Source organism: Diplotaxodon limnothrissa, linkage group LG19 (assembly GCF_057381915.1).
Source record: "Diplotaxodon limnothrissa isolate DT_005_m linkage group LG19, D_limnothrissa_male_GT1.1, whole genome shotgun sequence".
Taxonomy (NCBI): Eukaryota; Metazoa; Chordata; class Actinopteri; order Cichliformes; family Cichlidae; genus Diplotaxodon; species Diplotaxodon limnothrissa.
Genome location: NC_140614.1, coordinates 32,435,092 through 32,459,361, shown reverse-complemented (window position 1 = coordinate 32,459,361; position 24,270 = coordinate 32,435,092). Strand labels below are relative to the sequence as shown.

General features: G+C 43.2%; 1 protein-coding gene across 1 annotated transcript in view; it reads left to right on the top strand.

Moving 5' to 3' along the window:
* LOC146612610 (ryanodine receptor 3) overlaps positions 1 to 24,270 on the top strand; it is a 116,624-nt gene that overhangs the window by 57,033 nt on the left and 35,321 nt on the right. Inside the window, exons 25-49 of the mRNA XM_085342496.1 lie at positions 548 to 631; positions 948 to 1,107; positions 2,885 to 3,032; positions 3,283 to 3,485; positions 3,684 to 3,858; positions 4,171 to 4,379; positions 4,466 to 4,665; positions 4,771 to 4,837; positions 4,923 to 5,083; positions 5,177 to 5,342; positions 8,492 to 8,578; positions 8,700 to 8,926; positions 11,254 to 12,058; positions 12,422 to 12,622; positions 14,612 to 14,714; positions 15,273 to 15,404; positions 18,699 to 18,972; positions 19,082 to 19,196; positions 19,711 to 19,843; positions 22,107 to 22,210; positions 22,377 to 22,512; positions 22,734 to 22,920; positions 23,063 to 23,171; positions 23,261 to 23,381; positions 23,859 to 24,028. Of these exons, the coding sequence (XP_085198622.1) occupies positions 548 to 631; positions 948 to 1,107; positions 2,885 to 3,032; positions 3,283 to 3,485; positions 3,684 to 3,858; positions 4,171 to 4,379; positions 4,466 to 4,665; positions 4,771 to 4,837; positions 4,923 to 5,083; positions 5,177 to 5,342; positions 8,492 to 8,578; positions 8,700 to 8,926; positions 11,254 to 12,058; positions 12,422 to 12,622; positions 14,612 to 14,714; positions 15,273 to 15,404; positions 18,699 to 18,972; positions 19,082 to 19,196; positions 19,711 to 19,843; positions 22,107 to 22,210; positions 22,377 to 22,512; positions 22,734 to 22,920; positions 23,063 to 23,171; positions 23,261 to 23,381; positions 23,859 to 24,028 (4,477 nt within the window). The remainder of the gene's footprint in view (positions 1 to 547; positions 632 to 947; positions 1,108 to 2,884; positions 3,033 to 3,282; positions 3,486 to 3,683; positions 3,859 to 4,170; positions 4,380 to 4,465; positions 4,666 to 4,770; positions 4,838 to 4,922; positions 5,084 to 5,176; positions 5,343 to 8,491; positions 8,579 to 8,699; positions 8,927 to 11,253; positions 12,059 to 12,421; positions 12,623 to 14,611; positions 14,715 to 15,272; positions 15,405 to 18,698; positions 18,973 to 19,081; positions 19,197 to 19,710; positions 19,844 to 22,106; positions 22,211 to 22,376; positions 22,513 to 22,733; positions 22,921 to 23,062; positions 23,172 to 23,260; positions 23,382 to 23,858; positions 24,029 to 24,270) is intronic.

The following is a 24,270-nucleotide window of genomic DNA, read 5'->3' as shown; positions in this document are numbered from 1 at the left end:
TCCTTGACAGAGGTTTCCGCAACGCTGGCTCCACGTGTAGGATGACCTGCCTGTGTTGAGATTGTCATGCCCCATTTGATGAATAAATGGAGTATCTATTGCTCTAGACTACCAGTAGTCCTCTCTTCTTTAGAGAGACCAGGCTTTCAATACTTACACAGAAATGTGCAAAATGGAGGGGTAGGGTTAAGGTGGAAAGGCCCATCGCAGGTGATTTACATAAATGCTCTTCGAATCAAAAACATAAATGCATGCCGTCATTAATCTTGATCTGCTGCTTTGGGAGACACATCTGGGTGACAGGGACGAGTTCCTGAAAGACATCAAACTCACTTTTACTGTCGCTCCGTCCGATCACGAGGTGTGATTCACTTGGCGCCCGTTTCGTTGCCGTGGGTATTGCTCGGTCTTTCTTGTGTAACAGATTAGGACACGCGTAATTTAACCCATCGTGCTCTGTTTGGACACATTCAGCAGCCTCTCTGGTTCTTTGCATATACTGTCAAATCAGTTTGTTGGTCACTGTGGTTATTTTTTTCCCCTGCAGGACTCTGCTGGCCTTAGGCTGTCGTATAGTTCACATGAATCCAAATGCTGAGGACTCTCTCAAAAAGATAAAGCTCCCTAAGAAGTAAGTGGGTATGATTATAGCAGCGATGCGAGCACACGCACTACTCATGATATCGATTGTACATCACACAATTGGACAGTAATGACTAGGCCGCTCTATAGTAAGACAGTAAGAGAAATGAAATGAATCAAAATATTTGGTAACCCAATCACAGATCATCCAAAAATGTCCAGCAGTATAAGAAATAAAGGATATTTATTGTGTTTACTGCCATAGAGATTCCCATCAGGCTGTAAATATAACTAAACTGGTCCCTGTGGTTTAACTGTATCCATAACTGGGGGAAAAATTCCTTTTTCATTGTTTTTTCCTGTAGCTACATGATGTCCAATGGTTATAAGCCGTCCCCTCTGGACCTGTCCGATATCAAACTGACTCCAGGGCAGGAGCTGCTGGTGGACAAACTGGCAGAGAACGCTCACAATGTGTGGGCCAAGGACCGGATCAAACAGGGATGGACATACGGGATTCAGCAGGTATGCTCAAATCCACCAAAGAATCGACACCTTCGCCAGACATGTGAACAGCGCTGAGGTTTGGTTAGAAGTGAAAGACGAATAACAACCTTAGATCACTGTGAACACATCTAGGAAAACACATGCTTTAATGTTCAAATTTGATTGAAGAGATTTAAAAAAAAATAGCTTCTCAGAGAACAGGTACATTCAAAAGCAGACATTGTTGCTCTAAAGTGCTTATGAGTGCATCCCTATAATCTAAGAGCAGCAGCTTTACATTGTCCAGAGGTCTGTACAAATTACTCAGCCAGAAAGTACGTAATGTTCCTGGACATCTGGTGCACGTCTGTCCGGTTGTTCAGTCTGACGTCACTAGCCGTGTCTGGGCCTAAACTCCGCTGCAGGTCCATATATCAAACGATCACTATGGCATTACTGAGAGTTAAAAACTGTCTAAAGTCTTTCATCTTTAATAAAATGATCAGCGTTCTGCTCTACCAGGTGTAACAATTGAGTTTAACATCCAGGCATCCATGAAAACGGAATTTATGACATTTAACGGAGTTAGAAGTTAGCAGGGAGTTAGCTCACTAGCTTCTATCTAAATACAATACAGCATGTCCTGACTGCGGGGTTTTGGAAACAAATTCAAACGTACAGCTCTGTTATCACTTCCAGCATAAATGAAGACAGAAAACTAAACAGCAGTGACGTTTGTAGGGTTACTGAAGTTGGGCTAGCTGGTATATAATGATGTGCTACGTGACCGCTAGCGACACAGCTATGTTAGCATAATATAAACAAGCTAACTTTTTTTCCACTGATAAAAGTTAACGTGAGTGTTCTCGGTGGTCAGGAACAAATGTAATCGCATGGCAGGATGCTGTAAAAGGACCAAACTTCAGCCAGGAGAACAACTGAGATAATCCATCCACAATACGAGGTTAGTCATTCATATACTGCTGCATGGGCTGGGCTGTAGTTACATCCTAAGGTTTTAAAAACTGAGCTTAAATAAATGATTAGCGGTAATAAAAGGGGGAGGTCAACAGTGATCACTGACTGTTTTAGGAGCTTTTTGAGATCAAAAAGAAGAAAATACAAAACATTAAACATGTTAACAACACAAAAGCCATATTAAACGCAGACTACTACTAACTACTACTAACTACTTTAGACCCGGAAGTAGGATTCGTCACGTCATCACTGAACAACCGGATACAATGTGCTGGGAAAAAATGCTCAGATCAAATACAAATGGTGCAAAGAAAGAAAAATCTGTTTTCTTAATATGTGGAAGAATACGCTACTTTTGCCTGCTCCCTTATTCACAAGGGGTTGCCACAGTGGGTAGCTCCGCATGTTTGAGTTGGCAAAGCTTTTTTATGCCGGACCCTTTTCCTGACAAAAGCCCACTGGGATTTGTGTCTCCTCCCGGAATCAAACTGGGGATCTTTTACTTGTCAGGGAATTGTGTAAACCGAAAGGCTGATTTTGTTCTATTTCAGCTTTGTCTGTTATCTTCTCAGTTTCAGACCAGTCTATAGTTCACTTGTGGATTTGTTAACTAATAAAGTAGTAATATTGGACACATAACCAGCTGCAGAGCTTCAGCTACAGGCTCATCAAACAAACCTGAAATAAATAAAAGAAAAAAACTCTAATTTAAATTCACAAATCTGCTTTACAGCTGAATGAAATCCCTTCATTTGCCTTTCAACTGGTGGGACAAATGAATGTTTTTAAAAAAGGCTTTAAACTTTAACATTTCTCTTGCTGCTTCTCCTCCGTGCAGGATCTTAAAAGTAAGCGTAACCCTCGCCTGGTTCCTTATGCTCTGCTGGATGAACGCACCAAGAAGTCGAACAGGGACAGCCTGCGGGAAGCTATCCGCACTCTGATTGGCTACGGGTACAACATCGAGCCCTCGGACCAGGAAGGCGGTGAGTTTCACCCATGAAAGTGTGCTAATCAAAATACCCAGAAGTTCAAATTATACAGTGCATAATAAAATGCTCCTTACAAAGAATAAGGATAAAAAAATATGTCCTGATATGGGACTTTGCCTTCCATCTCCTTTCAGTTTAGAGTGAAAGAGAATAGCCACATGAAATTGCTGCCTTTACCTACAGCCACTGGGTTTTTGCAATTAATATTTCCATTGCTTCTTATTATTCTCCTTTCACCCAGCAGGACAAGTCTCGGAGCGCCTCAGCATTGATAAGATCCGCTTCTTTAGGGTAGAGAGAACGTACGCAGTGAAGACCGGGAAGTGGTACTTCGAATTTGAGGCCGTTACCGGTGGAGACATGAGAGTGGGCTGGGCCAGACCTGGGTGTAAGCCAGATGTGGAGCTTGGCACAGATGAGCTTGCGTTTGTCTTTGATGGATACAGGGTAAGCTGTCAACCAAATCTCAGTTAATCCCAACAGCGTATTGGTGAAGTTCACGTAGACTACTCGAAAAATGGCTTTCGCCCTTTATTCTTTCGTATTTAAAAACCTATTTAATTATTTGGTGTTAAGCTCATTTAAAGTAGTTGCTCACATTGTGTGTATACCATATGGTATTCCTTGTGTCTGTACTGTGCACAGGGCCACTGCCTGAACATGGGCAGCCGGCTGTTTGGGCGCTGTTGGCATGCTGGGGACGTGGTGGGCTGCATGATCAACATGGAGGACAAGTCCATGATCTTCACTCTGAACGGGGAGATCCTGATCACCACCAAGGGCTCTGAACTCTGCTTCACGGACTTTGAAACTGAGGATGGTGAGAAAGAGCGTGTATGAATGTGGCTGTGAGGAGCTGTTGAGCACACGTCCTTGCCATCCTGCCCTCATCTTTTAAAGCCTTCACATGTAGAGCAGAAGGCTTTATGCCAGAACAATCATGGTGGTGATATAAGTTAAAATTGAGCGGCTCCCTGTGTGGAAATCAGCCGTATTTGAAGTGCCACTTGTAAATTGCCTTTTGCAAAAGCTGCATTGATGTTCCATCCCTCCTGCCGTGTATTCTTAAAGACTTCTTTCTCTCCTCCTTTGCTCCCCCCCTTTGTCTTTATGTCCTTTGTCTGTCCTGCAGGGTTTATTCCAGTGTGTAGCCTCGGTCTGTCGCAGGTGGGTCGTATGAACCTCGGGAAGGATGCTAGCACCTTTAAGTACTACACCATGTGCGGCTTGCAGGAGGGATTCGAGCCATTTGCCGTCAACATGAATCGAGAGGTCACAATGTGGTTCAGCAAGCGTCTGCCTACTTTTGTCAACGTGCCGAAGGACCACAACCACATTGCGGTAAGAAAGAAGAAACTGTGAAATTGTTAAAAACGATTGAATTGGCCTAGACGATGAACGCGAAGATTGTCATCGTTTGTTTGCAGGTAACCAGGATCGACGGCACCATCGACAGCCCTCCTTGTCTCAAAGTCACCCACAAGACGTTTGGGACACAGAACAGTAACGCAGACATGGTGTTTTGTCGTCTGAGCATGCCTGTGGAGTTCCACTCCGTCTTCAAGATCAGCCCTGTGGTGGACATGAACGGTGTTCATGAGGAAGAAACCCTTAAAGTCAAACACAGGTGCTGAACTTCCCAAAACTGTGACTTTAAGCTCTTTTGCGAGAAAACCTTGAATCCGACATGTTATCTGCTCGCTAATGACTTTTTGAATATGGTTTCTGATAGATATCCACTGAGATCTGTGAGGCACAGCGATGAAAGTAGACGAGTGGACTACAGCAGCATCACTACGGTACAGAAGAAACATCTGTTTGCAGCTGCAAAAACTAAATGCGTTTTCATTTTTGGCTAAGTCTCTCTTCTCTGTTTTGTTACAGTACTACCATTCAGTGAGGGTCTTCGCAGGTCAGGACCCTGCCTGTGTGTGGGTTGGATGGGTTACTCCTGACTACCATTACTATAGCAACAACTTCAACCTCAACAAGAATCGTACAGTGACTGTAACCCTGGGCGATGAACGTGGGCGAGTCCACGAGAGGTGACGCCCTCTGTGTTCATATGTAATAAATGCTGACGATTATTTTTAATTACTAACCTTGTAAAGATTTTTATATATGCTTATTACTGACAGCGTGAAGAGGAGTAACTGCTACATGGTGTGGGGTGGTGATGTCACCAGCACTTCCCACACCTCCGGTCGCAGCAATGTGGATCTGGAGATCGGCTGTCTAATAGATTTGGCCACTGGCCTATTGACATTCACCGTCAATGGCAAAGATATCTCTACCTCCTACCAGGTACAATACACACAGCTGTGCAAGCAAGAATATAACTATTGCTATGTTTCTCTATAATTAAAAGTATCTAGTGTGATGAGTGCAACCCAAAATAACTATGCTACCGAACTAATAAAAAAGTAAATTTACAAAACTGTGCAAAAGTCTTGAACCTCTTCATCAGTTTTTTATATTTTGCTAGGAAAATAGAAATAAGGTGAAAGATTGAATGGAAATACAAAATATGGGGCAAAAACAGAGTTTGTACAATTCTAATGAGCTTGAAAGTCAATATTTGACACAACTGCCTTTGTTTTCCAACACATTTCTAAATAGTCTTCAGGAATGGTCCTGCAGGCTTCTTTAGGACATTCAATGATTTTCAGATGTTGGCTCCCCTTTGGTAAATTGTAAATGGAAAGTTATATTGTCTTTGGACTGTGGGAGGAAGCCGGAGTACCCGGAGGGAACCCACGCAAACACGGGGAGAACATACGAACCCTGGCCTGATGGTGGACTTGAACTCAGGACCTTTTTGAAGTGAGGCAACAGTGCTAACCACTGTGCCACTGTACTACAGTTAGTGGGGTTAGGTTGATTGGAAACTCTAAATTGTCCATAGGTATAGATGTGGGAGTGAATGCGAGTGTGAATGGTTGTCTATGTGTTAGCCCGGCGACAGACTGGCGACATGTCCAGGTGTAGAGCTTTTATCTACGCTTTCTATGCCTATTCACGTGCATCGGGGGCAACTTAGTGCATTTAGCAGGAGTCATGGATCGACCGACCTGACCTGCTCTACCGTAGCTTCTTTTTACTCCCAGTATGATCCCACTCTGTTTCAAAGTTGTTAAGGTTCGGGGAGGCCAGTCAGTGACCGACGGCATTCCATTGTGTGTTTTTCTATCCAGGTATGCTTTTACTGCTTTGGCAGTGTGTTTGGCATCATTGCGATGCTGAAAAATTAAACCGTTGCCAATCAGATCCTTTCCAGATGCTATTTCATGCTGGATCAAAATCTGACAGCACTTCTCACAGTTCCATCAGTTTTGACAAAATCCACAACACCACTGACTGACATGCAGCTCCAAATCAGACAGAGCTTCTTCTGTGTTTTACAGATGGCTGTAGACACTCACTGTTGTACCTCTTTCCTTACCTCCTCACTACACATTGACGAAGATTTGGAGAAAAACGTTCTTTCCATAAGACCTGTTCTCACTGATTTACATTCTAGTTCATATGTAATGTGGCATACCTCAGCTTTTCTTCTCGTTTTCCTTCCTTAAGAATGAAAAAGGCAATCTTGTGCCTGTCAGACTGTGTTGTTTTTTTGTACATTTTGTATATATATATTTTTTGAAGATTCAAGGAAAAAATTACATGTTTTTGCAAAAGGCTGCTAGTAAAAATGTCAAAGATACAATTTAATATTCGCTCTTTTTGTCTGTTACGTGAAGACACAACACTTGTTCGTCCCTTGAGTTATGTGTTTGTTATTGCTTGAATGATTCATAGGTTGGAGTGAAGTGTTAACTTTAAAAAAACCCAGAGAACTGTGACGCAAAACCAATTGAAAACTTTAAAAGAACATCTGGCTCATTGGAAACAAAACTGTGAATTTGGACATCAATTTCAGGGTCTGCAAGTGCAGCCATAAACAATTCCCATCACTCCCACTTTTGAATCACCCTTTGAATCACCTGAATACCTGCACATCACCATTGTGCCCTGGAAATGCTTCCACGAATGCTGCTGTTTGGTCTCTGTTTATCGTAGTTCTCATCATCACTGATGGTCCTTGACAGTGTCATGGCGACAAAAGTTTATATTTGATGATGATAGCAAAATCACAAATGTGCAAGTGGTCAGAGCTGGATGCTCAAGGAGAGAACCATGAGGGGCATGGGGAGCAGTTAAATTTAATAAATCAGGTCAGTTTGTACACTAAGGAGCTTGGAAAGAAAAGCGTCTGGACTTCTTTAAGTTGCTTGAAGACGTTTTACTTCTCATCTGAGAAGCTTCTTCAGTTCTAGGGTCAAATAGTGGAGAGTCCCAGATTTAAGCCCTATGGGAGTGACCCCCAAGAGAGACATGGACCCCCTGATGATCCTCTACCTAATCATATGAGCCAAGGTGTGAAAATCGGTGTGGGTCACAATCAGCCAAGGTTTTGGGTGAACCCGCTGTGAAACCTAGCCCCACACAGTTGGTGTCGTAAGCCACTGCATCTGTTCAAAGATGTTCGTTCACAGTGGACATAGATGGCTTCTTTCACTCTGTCCTCGAAAGAGTGACCTTTGCCCTTTAGATGCAGATGGATAGCTGGCTCTTGTATGTTGTGCCATATGTTTATGAAGTGGCTGTTTGGTCTCTCCGATGTAGAGGTCTAAGCGACTTGAGCGAACTGAAGAAGCTTCTGAGAGGTGAAACGTCTTCAAGCAACTTAAAGAAGTCCAGACGCTTTTCTTTCCAAGCTCCTTAAACTACGATGACCTGGATGATTGAGAACCTTCACAGACATTTTGTAGAGTTTTATGGCTTTAGTTGTGGATCTTTTTTGGTAACAGCTTGTAAAATGATTTATAAAGGATATCAAGTCTTTTGCGAAGAAGATGCATGCATGCATTAATATCCTTATTCTTCACTAGCCTAATATTGGCCATGCATATATCCCTGCGTCTCCAGTTTAATCTGATGACCTTGAGAGTAACTTAATTTAAGACTTAATTTAAGACATATTTACTGAACAGAGAAGTGACTGTGCATCTTGTTGAAATGTGGACTTGTTGTTCAGATGTCCGCTCAAAAGTAAATCCCAAAATAATCTTTCAGAGGGTATAATCTTCTTACGTTCTTCCTCACTGAAATTCTTTGAGACTTCACACAGTACTGACTCATCGCCGACACTCTTAAATGTTCATGTGTACTCACTCACACACACACACACACACACACACACACACACACACACACACACACACACACACACACACACACACACACACACACACACAGGCAAACTAAACTGCACTAAGTAGCAGAGTTTTCATGATGCATCATTAAGCTGCTTTCCTTAAGTCACGCTTTCAAGCTCCTTCTCAAGCTTTTGATATTTACTTCCTGTTTGGACCTTTTGTTTGCTTTCTTTTCACTTTTCTCTGTTCCAGGTGGAACCAAACACCAAGCTTTTCCCCGCTGTGTTTGTGCGACCCACCAGCCCCAGCCTCTTTCAGTTTGAACTGGCTAAAATAAAGGTGCGTGGCTCCTAATTTTACTTTTCCATTACAACAGGCTTACTTTTGTGTCTGCAATACCATAGAAATGAATGCTGTGCTCAGACAGGATTCCCATCAGCTGTCTCTGTGTGCTCTCCAGAACGCCATGCCTCTGTCATCAGCCATCTTCAAGAGTGAGCATAAGAACCCGGTTCCACAGTGTCCGCCCCGACTGGATGTCCAGACCATAAACGCCGTGCTGTGGAGCCGCATGCCCAACAGTTTCCTCAAAGTGGAAACGGCCAGGGTTAATGAGAGGCATGGATGGGTGGTTCAGTGCGTGGAGCCCCTGCAGATGTTGGCAGTGCACATACCTGAAGAGAACAGGTGTGAAACAAGGCTTAGTTCGCTTATAAGTTGGATTTGTTACTTTTTAAAGCACACTAGTCAATGCACACAGTATCTTAAATGTTTAATCTATACAGGAAGTTTCAAACCTTTTTTACCGAGGACCAGAGACAGCATGCAACTGCCTGTTGTAACACAACTTGTGTTCTTTATTCTTAAACAAAAGATGTACTAAATACTGATCTGCTAAGTTCTTTTTGTTTTGTGATCAGAACAAGGCTAACTGTTTTGCCCCATTTCTATTTTCTTAAAGCTAATTTCCTGTTTCATCTAGCTTTATTTTTAGCTTAAAGTAATGACAGTGGTATTCATATTCTCATTTAACTCTTAAAAAAGACAAGCTTCCTGTAACCATCAGCACACATTGCAATAAAGTGATTTAGTCATATTTTATTTTTTGGTAACACAGTAATTTTTTTTAAATCTCAACAGTCACTCAGGATTTTCTGCTTTCCTCAGTTTTGTCGCTGTGTATTAAAATGTCCTCGGCTATAAGCTGTTAGACAGACAAAACAGGTTTGAAGTTGTCACCGTGGGCTTCGCTAAATCATCGTGCTGATTTTTTAACTGTTTGTGACAAGTGTATTAAGCAACCAGAAGGATTAAGGGACGGGGAGTTTCAAGTTATTATCACCTTCCATTCTGACGTATAACTGTTAAGATTCTGGCCACTGAACCTTTAAAATTTAAGAGCAAGACGTGAGTTTAGAGTGCAGTGCCATTAGCTATGACTAGCAAACTTGGTTAGTAACCTACATCGCATAAACACATGATTCTTAGTTAATGGTAAGCAACAAACCACCAATAACATAACTAATAAATTACTGTAATTTCACCACACAGTTATCCATATTTTCTGTCAGACAGAAAAGGCACCAACAACACAAAAATGGTTGAGTGACTCAGATTAGCTAGCATGAAGCCTAGCGGCTAGCGGGCAGCCACCTGGGAGTGAAAGCAGCCATGCTCCTCACAGTTAGTGTGAAGGGGGGTAAATTAGCTGTAGAGGGAAAAATCATTCTAACCCTCAGCTGTGAAAGCCTCACCCAGCCGGGCAAGTAGGCAGCTAAGTTTGTGAACACAATAACTAGAGAATGAGGCGATGTAGGGTTTTCAAATTGATACCATAACAATAATACCATATCTGTTAGAAATGTCAGGCAAATTTGAATCTCAGTAACCTTGAAGGTCAAGTTTTCTGAAAATCTTGTGATGCGATAACTAAAGATGTAAGTCACCTTGGATTTTCACATTGATTGGAGGTGAGGAGTAGTATTTTTTTATACCAGGTTGTAAACCTTCCATGGTAACGTTGGACACTTTAAGACTGGGTTTTATTGAGAGTCACTCACTAATGCTGGGCAGACACTGCGATTTTTTCAGTCACGTTATTCAGCTCCTGCTCAAACTGCACGATTGACTCGCAGGGGTTAGAAGTTCATAGGTCACGATGCAGGTCTCACACTATACGGCCCGATGCTCTGATGCGACCTGAGTGCTCACACTGTGCGTCCATAAAAATGAAGGTTATAACAGAAATTCCGTCGCTCGCTCTCTCTGTCTTTCACTCACACAGACACACCACCACCATCAACTTTGCTAAATTGCTAATGAAAAACATTGATCAGGCAGCTGTGATTGAGCAGCAGTGTAGATCCAACTATTTTCACGGTTGTTGTGGTCGTGATCATTTTGTGAGGCCACATCGAAAAGGCTCGGATGAGCTTTCCAAAGTTCTACAAGTTGTGCCTCCATCGCTTGTGTCCAGATCACACGCTGCACAGCCGCGCTGCTCCGTCTTTTTCACCGACATTTGTGTTTGCGTGTGCGCAGTGTGACAAACTGCGGTGACACCCTCACGACGGTCGCGAGGATTTCAAACAGGTTTGAAATCCTCGCGACCAAGCGATTGATGATCGGGAGCTGGTCGTGAGGTGTCAATCGCGTCTCGTTACCCCACGTATACTACACGATGCACGACGCACGATGAAGGCCAAAATCGGGCCGATCGCCAAAACGGTTGCACGACTCAAAATGGGCCAAAAATCGCACAGTGTCTGCCCAGCATTATGGAGACATCTTTAATGACCATTTCAAGTCCAACTGCACTGAACTGGCTTTACTTTTTAGCTCTAGAGGATGCTGCTTGAGAATTTCACATTGGATGCTGTCACATGTAAAAAGCAACTTACTGACCAAGATAGAAAAATATGAGTTTTTAAAGTTTCTCCCAAGTAGACTAGATCACAAACTTCGTGTTATGAACCATCATGAATTCTGCTAACTCTTGCTCTTTTTAATGAAAGGTGCGTTGACGTCATGGAGCTCTCGGAGCAGGAGGACATGAAGAAGTTCCACTATCACACCTTGAAACTGTACTGTGCCCTCTGCGCTCTGGGAAACACTCGTGTGGCCCACGCCCTTTGCAGCCACCTGGACCAATCACAGCTCTTGTACACCATCGACAATCAGTACCTGTCTGGCACGTTACGCGAGGGCTTCTACAATGTTCTGATTAGCACCCACCTGGAGACAGCCAAAGAGGCACGACTCATGATGAAAGATGAGTTCGTCATTCCTGTCACGGCCGAGACACGCTCCATTCGTCTCTTTTCTGATGCTTCTAAAAAGCACCTCCCGCCTGGGGTGGGGCTTAGCACCTCCCTGAAACCACGCCTAAACTTTACCCCACCGTGCTTCATCAGCACCAAACGGGAGCATCTGTACAGTCCCCAAATCCCACTGGATGCACTGAAGGAGAAAGCGATTTCGATGTTGACAGAGGCTGTTCAAAGCGGAGGGCACCACATCCGAGATCCTGTCGGAGGATGCGTGGAGCACCAGTTTGTTCCAATCCTGAAGCTCATTAGCACCTTGCTGACGATGGGTGTGTTAGGAAGCGAGGACGTTCGTAAGATTTTACTGCTCATTGACCCGAACGTCTTCAAAGAGGCAAGAGAGGAGGGAGCCACGGGGGCCACAGACAAAGAGGGACTAACAGGGGCAGAGGAAAAGGCGGTGGAAGCTGGAGAAGAAGAGGCAATCAAAGAGGCTCAACAGCCAATGGAAGGACTGCTGGAGAAGAGGCTGCCAGAGCCGGTTAAACGACAGGTGATCGTGAAAACACACACAATTGTATACACAACAGACAAATAAAAATAACCAAAACATGTGAAATCGATGCACATTGTAATCTTAAAGTGACAATCCACAGCTACGAACTAACCACACAGCTGTCCTCTCAAATGCTCCGTAACTGCTCTAATGTAATAGGCCCGTTCAGAGATCAGCCAAACATGAAATAGCTCCGTCTCGTATCGAACAAATGATCTCACGAGTAAATATCTCTCTTTAACAAGTGGGATAATGTGAAGCCATAAGGCATTTCGATATGTTTCTGTCATTCTTGATAACTAACACCTGCTTTGTCACAACAGTGATGGAAGAGTACCTGTTTGTGTGCCTCCTCTCCAGATGTGCGAGCTGCTTCACTATTTCTGTGACTGCGAACTGAAGCACCGTATCGAGGCCATTGTGTCCTTTTCTGACAGCTTCGTGTCCAAGCTGCAGTACAACCAGAAGTTCCGCTACAATGAGCTGATGCTGGCCCTCAATATGTCTGCTGCTGTTACAGCGAAGAAGACCAAAGAGTTCAGATCACCGCCTCAAGAACAGGTGAGAAGAAGCACGCCGGGTCTAAGCCAGCGGATCCCAAAGTAGGAAGTAAAATGCAGCATTTCGATCACTGACTGGCCTGTTCCAGTTTAGATGATTATCTTTTACAGCCATTCTGCTGTAGATTTACTGCTGTGTTTGGGATTGTTATCCTGCTGTATGACAAAAAATTTGTACAAGCTTTAGCTGTTGGAGAGACGGCCTCACATTTGACTTTCAAATACTTCAGTACAGAGTTCATAGACTTTTTCCAGCTACACAATTTCTGTAGCTGCAAAACAAAAGCCAAATCATCTCCCTCCACCGCCATGCTTGACAAGTGGTAAGAGCTGTTATGTGCTGATATGCTGTGTTTCATTTGGCACTGTGCAATATGGCCAAACATCTCAATGATACACAGTGCATAGAAATCACAAAAGTATTCTCCTGATTTGTTCTTTGTAGAGAGAAATGGCTTTCTTCTTGCAGCTCTTCCAAACAACCCTTACTTGTTCAGTCTTTTTGTATTTATAGTGTCATGAAATTGAACATTTACCACAAGGCCTTCTGTGAGCATTGCACATCTGAAATTGGGCTCAATTTTCTTGGATGTCTTGAATGTTTGCTACTACTGAATAATCTTAATCACTGCAGAGTGATTGACTTCAAACTGTTTGGAAATAGCCTCGTGGCTATTGGCTATTGCTTCTCTAAGACCATTGGTGGTCTAAGGCATTGTGTTAACACACACCTGAAATCTCCAGACTAGTAAACATCTGCCTACTGATGATCAATGAGTTGAGTGTGTTTGATTAACAGCACCTAGCTGCCACTAACCCTCCTAATCCCAAAGGAAACAATAAGGGTGTGTTTAATTTTTCACATTTTACCTTCACTTGTGTCGTATTGTTTTTGTTCAATTGAGACTGTTTACCAAATTTTAAAACCCGACACTCACCAGATTATTCCATTTTTACGTTAAAGCATTAAAAAAGAGGTGATGTATTGCGCTTCTCCACCACAGCACCACTTTTCATCTGTGCCGGGGCTCCCTCGTGACAGCTTTACCCCGGCAGTTGTGTATCTCTGCTAATGGATTTCTGACAGTGCGCATATCTCCCGAGTGATCGTAGTGACGCTCGTGTGACGCAAGTGTGCAAAATAGCTGCAGAGGGTAAATGGCAGTAATTGTGCATCATTTAGAGAAAGAATAAAAAAAGAATATGTGACTCTGTAATAACTCAGTATACGGAAAACCTGCAGGCTCATGGCTTCAACTGATTGGTCAGTACCGTTGTTGTCTGAATACGTGACTAATTTGAGATTAATGTAGATTTTGGTTCAGTTCTTTCTGCCTCTTTTAGCCCAGAGAGAACCAGAGCTGCTTCTGGCTCCTAATGTTTCATAAAGCTCTCTTCTTTGTCTATATGTGAGAGTGTGCGAGCAAAGCTTCAAGGCAAATTCATTCCTCTTGGTCTTGGTTTGATGGCATTGCTTCCCCGGGAGGGCACACTCATCTGCACAAGAGTGCACATACATAGAGCATTTCTTTAAGGTCACGGCTGCAGACAGAATTCAGTGCAGCACAGCTCGTTTAATGGCTTGTCATGGTGTCCTTCGGCCTGTTAGCGCAGAGAGAGAATTAGCCACTCGAGCTGCGTTTTTTCTCTGTGATTCCTGCAATAACAACATTATAACAAAGCTGGGATAGTCTCCAGCCCTGCACAATGTACTACAGTAATTTGTATATAGAATAGAATAGAATAGAATAGAATAATCCTTTAATTGTCCCACAAGGGGAAATTTGGTTGTAACAGCAGCCAGAAAGACACATATACAACAAACAGGACACGGAACAGAAACATACACAATTTTTCTTACTTATTTACATTAAGGACAATGGTTACTATAAACAGAGTACTGTACAGTTATTAAATTAAATAAAAATAACTAACTATGCATTTTTTTGTATCTCTATGCATCTAATTTGAACATTTTCCCACATTTTAGATCAACATGCTGCTGAACTTCAGTATGGGAGAGGACTGCCCGTGCCCTGCAGACATCCAGGAGGAACTCTATGATTTTCATAATCAGCTGCAGCTCCACTGTGGTGAGATGCAGCTCTTGCAAAAAACATTATGAACCGCAATGCTAAACTGTTTATGTTTATTACAACACATATATCATCATTTTGCAACATGATGCAGCAATGTTACATTTCCCTGATTGCTTTTAGAATTCATTACAGTTATTTTACCGAGGCAGCACAAGCCGGCATTATGGCTGATAATGTAAGAATAATAAACAAAACAAACATCCTTATGAAAAATGCTTTACGTGCACATATTTCTTGGCACTGTTAGCTGCCGTTGCGTCGCCATCAGCAAAATTGTGCCTGTACTTCATGAGATGTTTCTTCCTCTCTCTCTGCAGCGCTTTCTGCCAAGGCAGAAGATTTGAACGTTCGCTGCTTCCGCAATTTCTCTGACATCTTGATGTTTTGATAAATAATTGAATCGCCCTCCCTTCCGTGGTGCTGCCGATCTAATGGCGGCCTCACCTGCGCAAAAAAAACAAAGAAACTTTAAATTGCTAAGAAATAAGAAGAGGGAGAGTTGTCCTGCGCATCATGCACATTGTGGTTGTTTTTTCTCTCTGTGTAATGCAGGAATCCCTATGGAGGAAGATGAAGACGAGCAGGATACATCGATTAAAGGTCGCCTCCTTATGCTGGTGAACAGGATCAAAGGCCAGGCGCACAAAGCAGAGGAGCCCACGAGGATGGAGCAAGCTGCACCCTGTGAGGAAATCACCGCTTTCATTGCACTGCATGAATGATGGAGCTGTGCCTACTGTATCGTTACACCTGAACGTGGTTAAGAGCTAACGATGATGCGGATTAAAAGTTAATTAGTGAGCAGGGGAACAACAAATTTGAGGAATATGACTGCAGAAGCATACCGAATCACAAGTGGAAGCAGTTTACTCTTAGGATGTGTTACTTCATAGTCAAGCTGTCCAACAACAAGAAAAAAAGGTGTCCTTGAGCAAGACATGGAACTGGTTTGGTTTGTTGTTGTTGTTTTCCCATAAAAGCACAAGTGCTGAGCTCACGCCTTGTACATTTAGTCCCTGCTACATTTTGCTCATTCATGGCCTTGTTCACCTCTTTCTGTACAACCTCTGTGTCTCTCTTTGTGTTCCTGGCACAAAAGAGAGGAATTAACAGGAGATGTTTCTGTATTGCACTTCTAGCGCCCTCAGTCTGCCGCTGCCACGTGGACTGATTCACTGGGTAGCAGTCATTTCCATTTCAATTTCCCTTCAATTTCATTATGGAAATATGCAGCCTGGTGGAGCAGAGAGGCTTCAGAGTGAAGAGGATCCTGTGTCAGCCGCTCCGGGAGATGAGAGCGGGGAAACGAAGGGGAAAAAAAATCCAAAATCGTCAGCGATAAAACTCAATGCTTAACCTGATTAAACTCACAGACACGTGCAGACTGCATGAGATCGAGCACAAACATAGCAACACAAACGTTTCAGTAGCAGGTCCAAATAACGGGTGTGCCGCAAGAGTGCAACTGCGAGATGTGTCTAATTGCCTCTCTCAGGGATCAGGGACCACCACTGAATGTGAGTGACCACAAGTTCTTATTTAACTGGGCAAAGTTCTGTTTAGAGTTGGATATTTTGTGCTTAAAGACAAATTGCACACTTAGGCCAGCCCTAAAGCATCCCTACTTCACCTCTCTAATGGTGACCATACTGTAACCTGCCCAAATAATCATCCTGTGTTCAAAATATCTTGAAACATCATGAAAGTGCCACAGACAAATCACATATACAAATATGATAGATCTCTTAAATGGTATACCAAGCACGGTTTTCCTAGATGTTAGGATATTCAAATGGCACAACAAAAAAAGATTCGATCCACTGGTGTCGTTGCTGAATGATTTTAGTGTGGACCAAAGTTGTGGACCAACTGACCGTTGTCCTCATCCCTGTTATCGTCCCTCTTTGTGCAGTTAATACAAAACTGAGCTGGCTCGTGCTTTGTTCTGTCCTTTTATCATACACTGATAAGCCACAATAACCTTCCAGATGATCAGCTGCATTTCCACAGAACCTCTTGGGCTATTTTGTGATATCCACTGGGGATTTAAATGACCATGGATGCTTGTGTGATGTGTTTAAAACAATCTGTAGTTGACTGATACTTTTCAAAGTAACATTCACATGAATCCCAGCAGAGTGTTGCACTGCAAAGAAACAATACTTTTTATTCACCTCACCTGTAAGTGGTTTTAATGTTGTTGTGTATATTATGTGTCTGGGATTGTAGATAACGTTTAAAACTAGATATATGCTTTAGTGCAGCAGTCTCCAACCCCTGGACCGTTACTGGTCCATGAGTCATTTGGTACCGGGCTGCGAGAGTTGAGGCTCGGGTGTGAAATTTATCGTTTTTTAACGTTAACTCGGTTTCCCGGGGTCTTTACCCGTGTGTTATGAATAAATCTTTTTTTTTTGGTACCAGTACTGGTTTTATTTTGTTGTATTTATCCGCGACACCTTAAAGGCCGCTCCGTGAAAATATTGTCGGACATAAACCGGTCCGTGGCGCAAAAAAGGTTTAGTGTGCTTTAGTGTCTACGGTTTGTCATTTGTTGGTGTGTTTCCTTTTAAGTGGGTTTAGGCTCCAAGGAAGTAGTAGGACACCAAGTGAAGAAGACACCTATTAAATTTTGGTGCTGCGATTCAGGCTGTAACTGCTCTTCATCACGTCATCTCTCTTTCTCTCCTGGAGTCCCTGAAGATACAGATGGCTCCACTGTCTCAACCATTATTTCATAAGAATGAAGTAAAAGGAGCACAGAAGCTGTTTGGTTTAGTTTATCCAGTAGGAGCATTTAATGGTCAGATATGAGGAGATCTGTGTGTGTGTGTGTGTTTCCGTCACTGTGACTCTGGATAGTCCAGCTTTCTTTACTGGGGCGTAGTAAGGGAGAAAGTGGGAGAGCAGTATATTTAACAGCAAAGCAGGCAGTGACTGTGTTTGATAGTGTGACAGCGAGTCAGGTGCTTGCTGAGAGAGGAAAAAAAATGTCGCTTCTTAATCTCGAGCTTTTGCATCTGCCCTTTCTCTGACACCCACGCAGCTCTCGGCAGCAGGATCTGTTACTGGTGCCATCCTGCTGGCTTCCCGCCCATCTCACAAAAAACCACAGACGCACACCCGTGCACTGACTGACAGTCTGCTGTCAAACAGTCTTTTGAAAACCAAGAGAACCAATCAACCAAACAGACACGTGGTCTTAAAAACGCAATCACCTAATTGCAGTACTGTTAAGGAAATCAACTGTGTGTTAATGACTCCATCGTTTATGGTACCGGACTGTTTAATTGATGTTTTTTTCCATCCTTTGTGTGTTCATAACCATAAAAAAACAAACCCACACACTCTATTGATCCAGTTTTAATGAAGCCTTAAGAGTAACCCACATATGAGCTGTCCAAACAAATGTTTCCTTTTAACCGCAAAGAACTATTAAAACCATATCCTGTTTCCTTCTTTATTCTTTACATAACAGTGGATCTTTCTGCCCCACTGAAAGTGTGGCTTTGGCATAAACTAATATTTTTCAAAGATTAGCTCATGTGACACAAGCATCCAGTTTTTTGTTGTTGTTTTTTAAAGCCACGTGAAGACTTCGATGTTGCCGTCTTTTTTCTTTCTTCTTTCTGTTCTTAAGGTCTTATTTGCCACATGGAGCAAGTTCTTTTGTTCAATATTCAAGCGTCAGTTGTGAAAAAGAAAGCACGCTGTCAAGTAGGCAGGTTAATGGAGGGAATTTGTGCATTAATGTGTGCCTACTGTATGTTAAGTGCCTCTTGCTGTGACCCCAGCTAATGGGAAGAGGGTCAAAGTCAATGTTCCTTTCAAGGCCCGTGATGTACAATAAGGATGTCGAAACGATACAGCGAGCGCTTCTGCCACGGCGAGCCTTTCTCTGCTTTGCTGTTTAATACGAGGCAATCAGCTTGTTTAATAAAAGGAAACTGAGTCGTCTTTGCTCATGTTTATTTCCAGCCAATCTGAAAGAGCTTATCTCTCAGACCATGGTCAGCTGGTCCCAGGAGTGTCACATCCAGGACCCTGAACTTGTTCGCAAAATGTTCAGCCTGCTGAGGAGGCAGTACGACAGCGTTGGAGAGCTCCTCCGAGCCATGAGGAAGACGTACACCATCAGCGCTGCCTCGGTCCAGGACACCATCAACCTCTTGGCCTCCCTGGGCCAGATCAGGTCTCTGCTGTCAGTTCGAATGGGAAAGGAGGAGGAAAAGCTCATGATTGATGGACTGGGGTAGGTCATTCGACTCGTATGGAACTGATTTAGATAGAAAAACTGTTTTTTTTTTCTTTCAGCAAACACCTAAATATTCAACGTTTGTTTCTTTTCATGTGCTTTTTAGTGACATTATGAACAACAAGGTCTTCTACCAGCACCCGAACCTGATGAGAATACTGGGCATGCACGAGACTGTCATGGAGGTCATGGTCAATGTCCTCGGAGGAGACAAGTCCCAGGTTTAACATCTTCTGCTTTACCCACATGGAGTCTGTAGCACCATCTCAGCAGAAACTGTGTTTTAATCCAGTCTTGCATGCTTTCCTTTGTGTGTAAAGCATGGTCGCAGAGCAGGTTTGCATTAATGAGGACGTGGTCCTGACTACGCAGAAGGGCAGAAAGGGCAGACTGAATCGGGCTGGCTTGCTGGCAGCGTGTGACGATGTCAGGCCTTTTACGCATCAATTAGAAGCCGAGACATGCGGGGGGAGTTTAGAGTAACACGCATGAAGGAAGTCATTACTGTAAACTCAGTTCCCCAGAGTGAAGCAACAGTTTCTCCAAAACCACTTATGATCAGCTGCTTTTCGAGGGACACTTCTGTATCCAGGGATAAAAGTAGTCATGTCCACTCATAAAAGCATGGCTGCTGCCTGCAGTCATTTCAAAACTTTAAAAGATGCAGTTTACTCTTATTAATATCCAAGTGAAGACATTTGAGCCTCTTAGGCTCTGTTTTATCCTACCCTTCAGGAAATTGCCTTTCCCAAGATGGTGGCCAGCTGTTGTCGCTTCCTGTGCTACTTCTGCCGGATCAGCCGTCAGAATCAGAAGGCCATGTTTGACCACCTCAGTTACCTACTGGAGAACAGCAGCGTGGGCCTAGGTGGGTACAGCCATGTTTAGAACAGGAGTGTAGTGGTTTACACATTCGTGTAACAAGTGAAAAATCCTCCGGTTTGGTCCCAGTGTTGTGGCAAAAAGTCATTTCTGACATTTCTGTGCTTTTTAAATATTGATTAACTTTATTTATATTGGTAAATACACTAGTGAACCGGATTAATGAAGGGGTCATATATAAAATCTAATCTAATCTAATATGTGAGCATTACGTGATGTATGACTTTATGACTCTACATTATGGTTCCCACATTATAATCAATGTTGTCCTTTTTGGTCACTTAAAGTATATTTATAAAACTGGGATGTCATATTTGTTACATTTTTCTGATAGAAAAATGATAACTGTATAGATAACAGTCACTCAGCCAAAAACCGTTTGCAGCTTCTGACAGGAATATTCTTTCTGGCTCAAAATAACTTAATATCAATTATTTATATTCTTTATCAAGTGACTTATGCCAGTTTAAATTCCCGCTATCGCTTTTTGGCAAATACCAGGAGGAGACACACATCCCTTCCTAGTTGCATCAGGAAGAATATCGTTAGCTTCATAGCATAAGTGCCTAAGTCATTGACTTAGTCAAATGACTTAGGCAATTATGCTATGAAGCTAACGATATAAGAAAACAATCTGCCAATCAGAAACAAGCTGACCTGACCACTGTGGCGACCCCTTTGTGAATAAGGGAACAGCTTAAAGTAGCTACGTGGCTGTCGAATTCTCTGAAAGGAGCCAAAGACCTCTTTCATTTCAGCCAGAGGATATGTGAAAGCTGAGCTGTATGAACTGACAACTCATTGAACTTATGTGTGTGTGTTTGTTCGCATGAACGACTTCACTTATTGCTCATAGGTTACAGCAGGTTATTTAGTACTACGGGGAAAAAAGCTAAAAAGGAAACAACTCTTGTGAAATCAAACAAGCTGTGATATAAATAATGTACAGTGCTATTAGAGCTGGGCGATATATCGAGTTTTTAAAACATATCGATATATTTTTATACGAGATATAAGATGTGACAATATCCTTTATATCGATATAGTCTATGTTACGTTATAATTATAGTTGTGGAGCCGCAAGTTTGCCTCTCTTTCGTCCACTTTTGTCTCTACGCAACGTTACTCCGCCTCGCCTTCACTGAAGACAACTCCCCCTCCTCCCCCATCGCTTCACGTGCAGGCAGCGACAAGATGGACACGGCAAATCTCCGTTAACGAGTTACTGTGCATCGCCCCATGCGTGGGGCTGGACAGCGTCAACGTGTTAACGAGCTAACCATGCTAACGAGCTAACCGCGCTAACGAGCTAACCGCGCTAACCCTAAAATCCTTTCATTCTCTCAAAAGTTGATAGCGCGCCTTATGTATGAATTCTGGTTGTGCTTGATGGCCGCGAACCGATTTTATGTGGTACACGGCGCTCAGCAATCTGTCAAAAATGTTTGAGTACGACTTTGGTAAGCTACGGAGCTGCACCGCTTGATAGATTGTCGGCGCATTACGGCTACCGAGGAGCTTCGCGGAGTGATACGTACTGTGCTTCAACGTAATATTACCGTATTGTGTGTGTATAAGGACCATAAATGGCACCTGTTAAGAGACGTGGTTACGAAGCGGATTTCAAACTCCAGGCTGTCAGTCACACAGTAAAACTTGGGAACAGAGCAGCTGTGAAATCTGTCTTTGTTATTACGCTCAGCGTCTTTTAGTTTACATTTTGACCGCACAATTGTGAGCTCTTTGTTTAGCACAAAAACAACATTGTTTTCTTTTATTTATGGAGCATTATTATTTAATGAATGCTCATAATTTAATTTTGAGTAATTTTTCATGTACATCTGTGCTGTATGTTAATAAAAGTGCCTGTGTGACATCTGGGACACAGCTTTGACTAAGACCTCTCTTTTTGTTCTTACTTTATGGCTTAAAAAAAAAAAATCGAGATATATATCTTATATCGCCATCCAGCTAAAAAATATCGAGATATGAATTTTGGGTCATATCGCCCAGCCCTAAGTGCTATGTTATGTCCTAGTATGACTGAATTGTTCAGTGCAAACTGGTAAGAACCCTAAAACTAAGGCAGGTTAGCTTCCTGTTACATTTTAAAAAGTGGAAATAGCACCCCCTGCTGTTTACACATTATTTTGAAAAGCACACGTGGGCACAGGGTAGCTGTCTGAACAGTAAGACACAACAAAAATGACACTAACTATCTGAGCCTGTGTGGGTGGATTGTGTTGCAGCTTCGCCAGCTATGAGGGGCTCCACTCCGCTAGATGTGGCTGCTTCCTCAGTGATGGACAATAACGGGCTGGCTCTGGCACTTGAAGAACCTGACCTGGACAAGGTGAGTTTAAGTCACTGTGTAGTCTTCCTGCTTGATTCAGAGAGAAAGACAGTTTGGACTTGAGGACCTATACATGCATATTAAGAAAGAGATACCTACGGTAAGACCACCAGGGAGGGAATGCACAGATTATTTGAGCTACATGATGTGTGTAATGTATCTTTAGGTGGTCACCTACTTGGCTGGCTGTGGTCTTCAGAGTTGTCCAATGCTTCTGGCTAAAGGTTATCCAGACATTGGCTGGAACCCCATTGAGGGAGAGCGCTATCTGTCCTTCTTGCGGTTTGCTGTCTTTGTGAACGGTATGTCTGCATTTATTGGTTTCTCCCTGATTTCATCTCTCACTTGTTCTGTCTGTTTATTCTTGTGCCACTCCTCTCTTTAAACGCACAGAGAAACGTAGCAGAGATTCAAAAGAACTGCCGTCACTTGCTTAAGGCGAAGTCTACTCAGATGTTGTCTACTCATGCTGAATGGCGAGCATCTCTATTCTTGCACGTATCCATATATGTTCGTGTTGCAGGCGAGAGTGTGGAGGAGAACTCGAGCGTTGTGGTGAAGCTGCTGATCCGTCGTCCGGAGTGTTTCGGACCTGCTCTGAGAGGAGAGGGAGGGAACGGTCTCCTGGCTGCCATGAAGGAAGCTATTAAGATCTCTGAGACGCCCGCTTTGGACCTCCCAGGCTCCGTCCAGGGAGTTAGCTCTGATGTGTAAGCCATAAAAATCAAGCAAATCTTGTAAAATCAATGCCAAGGCCTTAGCCTTCAGATTAACTGCTTTAACCAGCCCCTGTTGATTTGTGTCTTTGCTTCAATGCCCTTAAAAATGTTTCTGCTCTTTTCCCACTGTTAGGTCTGGTGATGGTGACGATGAAGAGGAGGTGGTCCACATGGGCAATGCCATCATGTCGTTCTACTCTGCTCTCATCGACCTGTTAGGACGTTGTGCCCCTGAGATGCATGTAAGTTTCTTAGAAAGTGTCACAGGTTGTTTTTCATGGAATTGCTTTGTTGTATTTTCCTCTGATTCACTTGCTTTTCCCGCCTAAAGCTCATCAACAAAGGGAAAGGCGAAGCTCTGCGCATTCGTGCTATCCTGCGCTCTCTGGTGCCTACTGAGGACCTCGTGGGAATCATTAGCATACCGCTCAAAATGCCCATTACTAACAAAGGTACTGGCTAACAACGTGACGTGTGAGCATGTGCATGTTACAGCATGTCACACACAGCGATTCCCAAACTATGCACGTTCAGTGCAAGGCGGAAAGTTATCGATTTCACTGCTCATGCCTTTTTAATCAGCGCGATGCTTTACCGCATGCTGCCGTGGCTCTGAGTGAGCCAGATCATTTCTATAGCGGGCTGTCTTGCTCTATTGATTGATCTGCTTAAGCATGGCAAGACTCGCCTCTTAAATTTGCTGCTGTGAGCATTGCCACACAAGCTTTGTCAGCAGGCCAAGAACCAAGACAACGAGTCAAGGGTCCAGAAAAACTGCTGCGTGCGTGCGGCCTAATGAATACGCATGGCTCTCCTAATTAGAAAAGACTTTCCATTATGAAGTGCATGCTGTTCCCTGGGTATTTCACTGCTTCATGCTTGCGTGGATCACAAAACTCCTCTTTGTTATGTCTGCTTCAAACTCCTAGATGGGTCAGTGACAGAGCCGGACATGTCGGCGAGCTTCTGTCCGGACCACAAGGCCCCCATGGTGCTGTTTTTAGACAGAGTGTATGGCGTGGAAGCCCAGAGCTTTCTGCTTCACCTGCTTGAAGTTGGCTTCCTCCCTGACCTGAGGGCTGCTACTTCTCTGGACACGGTAGGCGCAGCTGATAGCAGCGTAGGAGAAAAGTAATGAGTAGCCAGCCACCGTAACACGAACTTCAAGGAGTTTCTGGATCGATAATATCAGGCTCTGTTTTATAGCAATAAGAAGCAGCTCATTAAGCCAAAGCTCTGCTTTAAATTTGTTTGATTAATGTCATTGCTCTTTATTCTTATTAATCAACAGTACGCTTATAGATTACAACAAATAGCTGGAACACATCCATATGTTGCTTC